Raw genomic sequence first — 12,026 nt, 5'->3', positions numbered from 1 at the left:
GGAGGGGCATCCCAAGCAGCCTCCTCACTGTCAGCACAGAGCCCCACACGGGGGCTCGAACTCATGAAACCACAAGATCATGACCTGAGCCAAAACCAAGAGTCAGACGCCTCACTGACTGAGCCACCCAGGTGCCCCATTTTTCAGTGACTTTTAAACCAACCTGATGGTGAGGGGCATGGCTTTTATCATTTTGCAAAAGCCATAGCCATGGTATTTCACTTCCATGCAGGAGAAATCAAACATGTGGCCGTAATTTTTGTATATCATAGATCTGTGCGGCATAGCAGAATATCTTTATTACTTACATATTTAGATCATAGACTGTGGCCTAATTTATATCTGTGTACATGTTCACATTTTGTTTCAAAATAGAATTCTGTGTGTCTTAAGATACTGGCTTAATTTTTGGAATTTATATATTTACCAAGGAATCATCTGAACAGTTACTTCTTTTTTTTTTTTTTTCTATTTATTTTTACTTTTGAGAGGTGGGGAGGGGCAGAGAGAGAGGGAGACACAGAATCCAAAGCAGGCTCCAGGCTCCAAGCTGTCAGCATAGAGCCCGGTGCGGGGCTCGAACTCACGAACTGCGAGATCACGACCTGAGCCGAAGTCTGACGCTTAACTGACTGAGCCACCCGGGTGCTCCTACTTCTTTTGCTTCTGAAACAAAAATGAAAAGAGGAGTTTGGACAATCATTTTTGAAAAACAAATTTTAAGGTACACTTTCTGGCCCAAGCAAAAGTTCTAGTTTTTAGAAGTTTGGTTAAAAAGTAAGGTATATTACGAAACAGCCACTTCATTCACTGTGTGAATAAAGTGTGAGGCCGTTTTTCAGTTTGGTTTTTGGTTCCACCTAGTTTCTGCCTTTCACTTGCCCTGCTCATATTGTACAGTTTCCCTCTATGGAACTCACTTCCCAATCTTAAAGACACCTGGTCCTCTGAGGCCACCTCTTTTGTTTTTCTGTTAACTATGTAATGCTTTTTATTTCTCCAGATATTCCCTCTCTCATTCTCTCTCTCTAGGCCTGTTAGTCAACGATCCAATGAATTCTTTGAATACGTCAAACCTGTCAAACCTGGCTATTGAGCCGTCAGAATCATTGATCTAGTGGCCTTTTGTGAGGTGGTCATAAAAAAATACTAGGTTAAAGGGGATGTTTTGGTACCTTTCTTGCAAATTAGGCAGCAAGAGTTTCTGCTGAGCGAGCGCAGCCACATCTGCACAAAGCCTGTGACTCAGTGTTTTGGTTCAAACCTTCCGAGGGTGTTCACTTGCATGGCAGCAGAAAGAACATTTTCCAGGCAACTGAGCATTGTTTGTTGTGGGTAAATCCTTCCAGCGCTGAAAACACTAGATTCCGTGGCTACCCCTCCAGAGAGAGCCCCGACTGTGTGAAGAGAGTCTGGGACGGCAGATTTGCTTATGAGTGCCCCCCACCCCTCCTACCTCACAGTGATGGGGCCACAGTTCTTTCTTCCAGGGTTTGCTGCATTTAGCCAATATGGTTCCATGTGAGAAAAGACTTTGTCTGTACTTTTGGTTGAGCGCCTTAACAAGGAAATATCCTCGGACATTTCTACATTTGTCATCCACGTTCAGCCATTAGCTAACCTCATACCAACAGACTGGGCTAAGTGAACAGATTTAACTCTAATTGTAGTTGAGACATGGCAGGATTCCTGGGCATGGTCAGAGCAGAAGCTAAATACTTGGGGTATCTTATTGATTATTAAGTCATCAACTTTTCCCACCTTTCCCCCCCTCAATTAGAAAGGAACTTGGATGGGGGCGCCTGAGTGCTTCAGTCGGTTGAGCATCCGACTCTTGACTGTGGCTCAGGTCATGGTCCCAGGGCTGTGGGATTGAGCCCTGCAGCAGGCTCATCACTGAACATGGAGTCTGCTTGGCATTCTCTCTCTCTCCCTCTGCTTTTGCCCCCTGCTCACTCTCTCTTCCTAAAATGAATTTAAAAAACCGGAAAGTAACTTGCACAGGATCTCGGTTATGAGTGCAAGATGGCCACGAGTAATAGGCAAACCCTAGCACAGAGGCTTAACAAATAGGTGCGGTTTTTTATTTTCACATAATGACACCTGGAGGTAAGGGTCCAGTCTTGGTACAGTGGATGTTGTCAGTCTCTCAGGTTCCTTTCCCTCTGCTTTGTCATCATTAGTTTGATGACCTTCTGATGACACCACTGCTGTTGCATCCCTGTGACGGGGGAAGGAAGAAGGTAGACGAGCAAAATGTCAAGGGATTGTGCCAGGAGGTCTCTCCCCTTTATTCCAGAGACACCAGGGACACTGCTGGGAAGACTTCTACAAATGTCCCCTGGCCAGAGCTGGGCACCGGGGGAGGCCGCTCACTTGCCAAGGGGAGGGAGCAAAACATGGCTGGTTTAGAGCAATTCATCCTGACACTCAGACAGGGGCCTGGCTACTCTCATAAATACATTTGAGTTCTGTTATTGGGACAGAAAGGGGTCGCATAGGCAATCTAGCCAATAAATGGGGCCATGGCCATATTAGGAAGTAGCTGTCGACTCAGTGATTTTATTTCCCCTAGGATTTTGTGTCCCTTCTAGGTGTAGTTCCCTTTCGTCTAGCTTTTTCCATGATCCCGGTATAGGAAGGCTAACAATACGTGACATTCTTTAGATAAAACTTTAAGTCATTTGCTTCTTGTCACTCATGTTGTAAAATTCACTACAAGTACAATATGAGTGTCCATAAGCAAATCATACGTGTCCGTGTGTGTGTGTGTGTGTGTGTGTGTGTGTGTGTATCTTTTCAATAAAGACCAAAGAAAGGAACGGGGATCCCACTTAAGACTGAACCATTTGCCTGCACAGTGAAGGAAGGAAGCACTTCACCCTTATCCTGTGCGCTTGTCCTGAACATTCTGCTCAGGTCAGAGCTTATCGGGAGGCCCGTAGCCATAGTGCATACCACTGCAGTGAAGAATGTGGTGGCAAAAGATAAAAATAATGAGCCAAACTTAAGCCTAATGATAGGTTCTTTTCTCTCACACTTAATTATATAACGGGGCTACTTTTTTTTTTTTTTCTCCTTATGATCAAAATAGCCTACTATTTATCATACTGCCATTAACGGTTTAATTACTGGTGGCTGAGGAGGGTGATTTGCAGAGACCTAAAATTATGGCTAATCTCTGAGAAGAAAAAAGGTAATTTAGTGCTCAGATAAGATAAATATGTTCCAATGTTGATTTCAGGAACAAAGCAAATGTTTAATGCGGTAGGCGTCTGATACCTGAGTCGCAGCCGTGAGACACGGTATTTTGAAATAACTTTACTTAGTATGTTCATATCTGGTCGTACCCCAGGTCAAATTACGTCCCTCACATCAGGTTGACATGTGGGAAAATCTCTAGGTAATGCTAATGTGCAAGCAGTGTTAGTCGTGTCCTTGAGGAACCAGGTAGGTATTCAACTGAACTTCACTTTTAGGTTCTAATTAGGGAGACCATGTAATGTATCATCTGACCTGGGACATGTTTTTCAGCCAAAGCGTTTACAGTGTTGGGTAGCCAAACATGACTTTATTACAGGGTGATGCAACTTGTAGCAAATTACCTTCATCCTCTCAACTAGTCATAAATTTTGCCTCGCCAGTTTTCAGATTGGGTGGCAACTGGTGTGACAGGGCGGACAGGGCCTTGTCCACAGATCCTGACTTCTTTTCAGCTCATGTGTTCATGCAGGGTCTACCCGCAGAGTGACAATTCTGGCCCCTCCTTAAGGGGAAAGGACTGACTCATTTTACTGCGGGGGGTGAGAGCACAGATGCGCGTGCTCAGCTCAGCCTCTCTGGCCTTTGTCTCGGGCACCTGCCTGCCCGTGGCATTCTGGAGTGGTCTCCTCCACCAGGTGGCAAGCTTTCAGGGCTCCGTCTGCTCCTGTCGGGGGAGGGGAGGCAGCTGGGGAGGCCTGTGGGTGCTCATAAATTCGGTAAGTTTGATTTGAGCAGAATTAATCAGTAAAGGAAGCTCATTGTGGCCACAGTTTGAGCCCCTTCCTCTAATCCAGCACGGAATGATGCTAACGGGAACCTCCACTTCTTTGGCTTCTGCCGCTCCTTCTTAATTGGTTACATCCCTCCCGATGGCTACTTGTTCTAAGCCTAGAGGTAGGCAGCTAGGTTTCTGTTTGATTGTAGGCTTAGTGTCGTCAGGGGCTTGAAAGTAACGATAAGCTAGGACACCTGTCGAACAAAAGAGGAGTGTATGGTAATAGGCTGAGCAAGCCGGGCAGACAGGACCCACGGTCAACGGGAGTCCACCAACGTGACCCTTGATGATAACGGGATGCTTACTTAAGCAATAGTCTTTCTGTCCTGTGTCTCATCACCCTTGCAGGTCTGTGTTAGATACCTGTGTATGTGATTTGGCTGGTGTCGAGCATTATTCCTCATTTGAGTATTTCCTTCAGAAAACGGGCTTTCTCAAGTAATTCTCATTCTCCTGTTCAAAGAAGGACCATTCAAATGGTTTTTCCTCTTTCTTGTCTTATGTCAGTTATTCTCTCTTTTAGATTCATTATAAAGAAGAATATAAAAAGTCTAAGGACAAGTGTACGTTTGTGCCTGACACGCCCATGCTAAACCATGTAAAAAACATTGGTGCTTTTATTTCTGAGGTAAGGCACCCAAACGTTCAGAATGGCTTGCATTTTCATTTCCTGTTTGTGTAGATAAAAGTCTATGCGTTAAAATTAGAGAACAATAGTTTTGAGAGCACCACTGAATGTTGGCAATATCTATATAATCATGTAATTCTACACACAATGTCAATTAACTCTAAGGTTGACATATTTTATTATATATGTCTCTATTTTGACTCCAGCTGTTTCATATGTATGTAGGATTACTCTTGAAAAGAAAGATTTTATTCAATAGGTAGAAAGTCCTGGAAAAATTGTTTTAGAAGTTCCATTATTTTATTTCCGGAGAGGTGTATTAGATATAAATTGTTGAATATCATTTTGAAAATCAGTAAAATTTACCAGCTGATTCTATACAATGTAGTATCTTTGGTAAGTAATTTTAAATCAATTTCAACCATTTTTGAGTAGGATCAGTTCAACAGAGACACTTACGAAATCACAGAGTGAGAAATGCACTCCATTCATTTTCCAGCTGAAAAATCATATAGTCTCTTTCTGAGAGCATTTCAAGCTACAGTTTATTCTGCATTATAAAGTGCACTATTAACAATGATATCTGTGAGAAGGCATTTCTGTAGTCTGTGACTAGATCACTTAGAAAAGATAAATGTGAAACGAGGATGAGTGAAATCGTATTGTAATTGACTGACCTCTAGTGTTTCGTCAGCTATGTTGGAAAAAGATCAACATGATGTTCTTGGGATTATTTTCCCTCACGTGAAAACATTTTGCGAACTGGCAAATTTTCTTTTATTAAACACCCAACTCCAAAGAGTCGTGAGAACACAAGGTTTACACCTTGTCTACGCTTGATAAACCCACGCTCAAATCTAGCCCCGAGTGGGAGCTATAGAGTGTGGAGAAACGTGGTTTTGTTTGTTTGTGTTAGCTGTTATTTCTCCGGTGCAGAGACTCTCTTGATGTCTTTAATTCCTGATGGATTCTTTTTCCTGAAGGAGTTAACTGCAGAGCAAGGAAAAAAGGAAAAAAAAAAAAAAAAAAAAAAGGAAGTGGACAATCTGTTGTGTTACTTTGAACCTAATCTTCCTGAGGGAGACGGTGAATGAAATGAGTCTTTCTTTTTATGAGTAATGAATGTTTGGGATCACTTAGAGATGGTGCAGATTGGAGGTGGGAAGGCACAGAAACAGCACCCTCACTGCCCCCCCCCATCTCTGCTGCAGTCGTGGTAGAAGGAGGTTAAAAACATTCGAATAAAGGAACACTGTGCATTCGGGTTCTAGACAGTACACTCTCACAACTTGTGTTTTCTGGAATAGCTCACTTGTCTCATTTTTCTCATGTTTTTCTTTGCTGATCAAACATTTGAAACTCTCAATATATACAAACAGATTTACTTTTAGAAATGTGCACGGGTTTAAATAGAAAAATAGTCATTATTTCCTTGAGCGTCTCATTTAAAGCTTTTTCCGCGATACATTGGATTTATCTCTGTTCGGAATATGTTCTTCAGCCTAGTATCTAAGGTTCAAATGGTCTTCGGGTTTTTAAATTAATTCTGTTTCTGAAGAAAGTGGCCTTTTATTCTCTTTCAATATTCACAGTGAAAAAAAAAAGTAATACTTATTTTTTTTCCCTTTTTCCCCCTCTGTAGGCAAAATACAAAGGCGCCATTAAGAAGAATCTTTCCAATTCTCTGTATAGGCAGATGCCAGCCACAATTGATAGTGTCTTTGCAAGAGAAGTTACCCAGCTTCAGAGTGAGGTGTGGTTTTCCTAAATTGTTATAATTATATATATATAAAATTGTATATATTTATTATATATATTTATTATGTTTATAATTATATATTATTTATTATATATAATTATATATATTAATCATAGACATATATGAATTTAACTTAATATAATTAGTATCTTAAAATATATTAATATTTAAAATATTTAAAATGTATATTTAAATATATTTAGCAAAAAGGTTGTTTATCTTGGGTCTCACATACTGAATGAAAATTAGAAGCTGCTCATTGATGTGCTGTCAGGAGTCACTGGTGGAGTCACAGAACATGAAAAGGACAGGCAAATTTGTCATCACCCGATGCTGTTTTTCCTAATCCCAGTCACAACTCTTAATAGAGCAAAGTTTGATCTAATTAGGACAGCTTACTTAGGTTGAAATCTTAGAGCAAATATTAAAGGGTTAATGGTTAAATTCAGAATCCACAGGCCTGTGCTTCCTCAGTTAGGCAAGTGGTTCCTAAATTTCCTTTTCCGTGGATTACGGTTTCCATGTAGAGTACCTCAGCTGGAAGTGGCCATTTCAGTGGTTGCACGGTGCAGGGGAAATTAAAGACTGTCATCCTATAAACCCATTTTGAATCCCCCTTTTGTACATCAAGACATAAGGAATATGTAATGCATTTCATTTGTTGTATTTCTTAAAATAGAACTTCAAAATAGAGTATTTCACCTCTCTCTCACCCACTTACTGTTTCGTTTTCTTCATAGCGCAGTTTGTTTGTTTTTTTAATGTTTTAACTTCATTAATCTGTTCCTGGTTCCCTAAGTGACATGAGAGCAGGGACCTCACATGTCTTGTTCTCTGTTCTACCCCCGAGCTTAGAATATTCCTTGGCAGACGGGGGGATATTCAGTAAATACTTGTAAAATGGATTTTGTTGAACTTGTTGATTCCTTTGGTAAGGAAATGTTTCCTTTTACATAGTTCATACGTAAACTTTATGCTACATTTTAGGTTAAAAATAATAGTGAACACATAGATGTGCTTACTGTGTGTCCGGGGCCGTTCTCTGCATTTTACATATATTTGCATCACATAATCCCCATAACCGTACTCTGTGAGAGAGTCTCACTTCGGAGATGTGGAACCTGAAACAGAGGAGCTAAGGAACTTACCTGAGACCACACAGCCAATAAATGGCAAAGCCAGCGCATGAATGTGGATCCAGGGTCTGGGCTGTTAACCACACACTGTTATCACCTCTTTTTACCACTGTTTTTCGTATTCAAAAAGTTTACTTCTTCCTTCGGAATCTTTTTAAAGTAGAGGATAATTTAAAAATAGTCTGAAAATAAAGTGCTCTTGAAAACGACTGAACATCGTTATCTTTTGCAGAACGTTTCTAAGTACCTGATTATTACAAATTTAAATGTCTGCTGTGTACTCAGCTTAGCAGTAAGCGCACCTCAGCTGCACAACACGAGGCTAAAAATGTATGATATCAGGGTTTGGCATGGCTGACCATGACTAATGTGCCCCCTTTTTTTCCTTGCCAACATCTGATCACCTACCCACTTACCGATAATACAGACTATTCTGTAAAGCAAATCAGTACACTTGATATGTGACAAACAACAGTTATACAAGAGAGGAAGAATATTCTTTTTCTAAAAAAATTATGTTTATTTTTGAGAGAGAAAGGCAGGGTGCAAGTGGAGAGGGGCAGAGAGAGGAAGACACAGAATCTGAAGCAGGCTCCAGGCCCTGAGCTGTCAGCACAGAGCCCGACGCGGGGCTCGGGCACACGAACCACGAGATCATGACCTGAGCCGAAGTCGGACGCTTAACCGACTGAGCGCCCCAGGAATATTCTATTCTTAGTTTTATACTTGGGAAGGTAACATTGTCAGATATTTACATCTGACTACATCTGATATTTACATCTGATATTTACATCTGATATTTCACTGCTATGAAAATGTACAACTTTTCTCACCTTGTTATGGCAGAAACAGAGCTATAGTACATAAACACATGCAACATAGAGCTTAACGTGAAAGATAATCCATAGTGTATATTGTAGAATCTTTTTTTTTTCCCTCCAGAATAAGTTGTCACTTACATTGTTAACATGTGTTATATGCATAGCACATGTTATAGAGAGTGTGCACCCTGGGAAAGACATGTATGTGCCCCCAGCACTGCCCACTGTTGTAATTAATCACTGAACTTGTGAGGAAGAAAAACCCTGGATTCTGGATAAAGCATCTATTTCAATGGAATAATGTAATGTAATAACCTGTCAGTGTGATGTAATCACATTTCTTGAGATTTGTGTAAATCAGTTTCATTGTTGTTAAAATTAAAGTTCTCAGTGCTTACCGGGTAGTAAGACTGGCAAGAAAGTAAAACTATTTGACAGTGTCTGAAAAAATTAAACAACTAACCTTTTACTGTGTCCAGATAGTATCGGATTTGTGGTAGGCTAAATTAGAGTATTAGACAGATTCTGGAAGTTCATGGTGTTCTGGGTTCTAATGAAAAGTCTCCTTAAACTTAGGACACTGGATCAAAATATTATGTTAAAATCAATTTGCAGACATTGTCAGATGCTTTCATTCAAACTAGAATAAGGTGAGATTAGCTAGATTAATGCTCCTGATAGAAAACGACTAAGAGGAAGAAATACCTTTAAAAAAAAGAGAGAAAGATGTAGAGGGTTTTGGATGCCATTTTATTAGATATCCTCCCCACCCACCCCTTACAAATTTTATGAATGAAGACCACAAAGAAAGTTTCTGGAAATGCATGGACCATGCCATGGAATGGTGAGATCCTTCTCACCAGGGCTTTTTCACGCAGAGGCTCAATAATCTCTTATCACAGGAGTAATACAGTCTACTCAGGTGTCTGAACTCAGGAGATGTTTGACAGCCTACATTTTATCTGTAGTGGCTACAGGGTCCTGCCTCAGGAGCCTCCGAGGTGTCTATGCTGCGGGGTTAGAAGTGCCATTTACCCAGACAGTAGTTCTAAAATCTACTGGAAGTTAGAAATGTATACAGATCTCGTGTATATATGTGACATAAATATATACTATCTCATCAAATGTATAGGATAAACGTATACACTACTTTTATAAACATATTTATATATATGTGTACAAGACTATTACACAGTGGGGCACCTGGGTGGCTCAGTCAGCTAAGCACCCAACTCTTGGTTTTGGCTCAGGTCACGATCTCACGGTTTGTGGGATCAAGCCCTGCATCGGGCTCTTGGCTAACAGTGCAGAGCCTGCTTGGAAATCTCTCTCTCTCCCCCTGTCTCTCTGCCCCTCCCTGGCTCTCTCTCTCTCTCTCTCTCTCTCTCTCGCTCTCTCGAAATAAATAAATAAACATTAAAAAAAAAAAAGACTATTGCAAGTTGTCCTCCATTAGTTAGGTATCCAGTACCAAAGTGGCTTTAATTGTCAAGGTATGAAGAAAACAGTGTTAATTTAGGGAGATGCCACACCATAATGACAAATCCTACGAAATCAAATTTATCGGAAAATTGATTGGCTTGACATAATTTTCCATTAGCTACTCTAAGTATGAAAATTAATATGATAAATTAAAGTTCGGCTGCCTCCAATTTGATGTAATCTTAATTCTAAACTGGTGCTTAGTGGCAGCTATAAATGAAATGACTTTTAATGCTGCAGGGAGAAAATTACACAGCCTTTTAAAGAAAGCGTTCTTTTTAAAATTGTGCTTGATGACTCGCCATTTCTATGATAACCCACTAAGTGATCAGCTGCATTGGTTATATTTATAAAGTCACAAGTAATACAAATTAAACCAGGCACCCAGAAAAAAGGAAATAGTACGTGCTATCTCCTTTTATTTAAGAAGAAGAAACACATCTGATAAAAGTTTCTTCTTGGCCTAATAGACCTGGCCACCCATTAAACTCTTCCTCCTTTCCCCCAAAGTTATAATATAGAATGTAATGAAACTGACATAATGGTCTTTGTCGACTTAAATGGTGGTTCTTAATGGGTTTCCTGTTTAACATAACTAATTGGTGAAAATGTAAAGATATGTTCATGAGAATTAGATATCCTGATGGGTTAAGTCAATGGACAGATACTAACAAGATGAATCGTCCCTGGAATAACATGGGGTGCTGTGTGTGAGTCCTGATAATCAACTAGACATGCAAGATTGGATGTGAGAACAGAGCGGGGCAGAACCGAACAAGACTTAAGGGCATTAGTTGACAGAAATCTCAACATGGCTGTCGAAAGGAAAACATTGTCATCTATGGGTACATGAGTAATAGCGTATAGCACGGATGAGGTCATAACCTGGCTTGGACAGTTCTAATTAGGAGAGGTCAGACCATATCTGGAACATTCTGGGCATGTTAAGAAAGAGATGGCCTAATTGTAAATTGTGCAGAGGAGGGCATTTAGGGGTATAGGGCCTCAGGGTCTTACTCTGTGCAGATGGTCTGGAGGAATGGAAGTCATTGATAGCTGTGCACCTACATTTGAAGTTCTGTCCTGAGCTAGTCTCCTGCATGGCTTCCAGGGGAAGACAGATGGGGGTTTCATTAAAGGAGGAACTTGGTATCCCAGCTTTCACGATTTAGAGACTGTGATGCCCCAGGGTGAGTTCTCTTTCATGTAGAAGTTTTCAAGAAGAACTTGGTAGGGGAGCCAGAGAGGGGATTTAAATATTAATGGTTGCAACAGGTGACTTTCTTTTTTTATGGTAAATTTCAATGATTTTATTTTTAAAAATTAGTTTTACAATTATCACTTTAATTCTCCAGACAAGTATATTATATCTAAGGTAAACAAGTGGTTAATAGTGTTTATTAAGACCCATGAGGAGTTTGAGTTCATTAGAATATTTATTTTTATTAAATTTTTTTAACGTTTATTAATTTTTGAGAGAGAGAGAGAGAGAGAGCGAGAGAGCACACGTGCACGTGAGTAGGGAAGGGGCAGAGAGAGGGAGACACAGAATCCCAAGCAGGCTCCAGGCTCTGAGCTGTCAACACAGAGCCCGATGCAGGGCTCAAACCCACGAGACGTGAGATCATGACCTGAGTGGAAGTCAGATGCTCAATCGACTGAACCACCCAGGTGCCTCAATTTTTAGTTATTTATTTTGTATTTAAAGTTTATTTACTTTGAGAGAGAGAGAGAGAGAGAGCTCAGGAGCAAGTGGGAGAGGGGCAGAGAGAGAGAGAAAGAGAGAGAGAGAGAGAATCCCAGGAAGGCTGCATACTGTCAGCACAGAGCCCAACGCCGGGCTTGATCCCACGAACTGTGAGATCGTGACCTGAGCCGAAATCAAGATTTGGACACATAACTGACTGAGTCAACCAGGCACCCCATTTTTCTTAAAGTTGAGAATATTTAATAAACTCATTTATTCATGCATTCGCCAAGCATTTATTGACTTCTATACTCCATCATTCACTATGATAGACACAGGATATTAAAAGATATCTAAGAAGATATAGACATCGCTGTTAAGGAGCTTGTATTAGTAAAAAGTTTTCCTCAAGTTTAGCTGTATTCCTTTTCATTAAAAATTAGATCTTGTTTTGTTCTTGGTGAATACTCTTCT

At 40.5% G+C, this 12,026-nt stretch overlaps 1 protein-coding gene across 13 annotated transcripts in view; it reads left to right on the top strand.

Moving 5' to 3' along the window:
• The window catches only part of NEBL (nebulette), a 363,233-nt gene that overhangs the window by 255,894 nt on the left and 95,313 nt on the right, over nt 1–12,026 (top strand). For 10 of the 13 annotated variants that reach the window (XM_030321277.2, XM_030321276.2, XM_030321275.2 and 7 more), the window contains 2 exons: nt 4,563–4,667; nt 6,310–6,420. The exons of 2 other annotated variants lie outside the window; for them this stretch is intronic. In XM_030321277.2, the coding sequence (XP_030177137.1) occupies nt 4,563–4,667; nt 6,310–6,420 (216 nt within the window). The remainder of the gene's footprint in view (nt 1–4,562; nt 4,668–6,309; nt 6,421–12,026) is intronic. One more of the 13 variants, XM_030321274.1, reaches the window with a different exon arrangement.

The sequence above is a fragment of the Lynx canadensis genome, chromosome B4, assembly GCF_007474595.2.
Source record: "Lynx canadensis isolate LIC74 chromosome B4, mLynCan4.pri.v2, whole genome shotgun sequence".
Taxonomy (NCBI): Eukaryota; Metazoa; Chordata; class Mammalia; order Carnivora; family Felidae; genus Lynx; species Lynx canadensis.
Note: the sequence above shows the minus strand (reverse complement) of the source record. Positions and strands in the feature narration are given on the sequence as shown.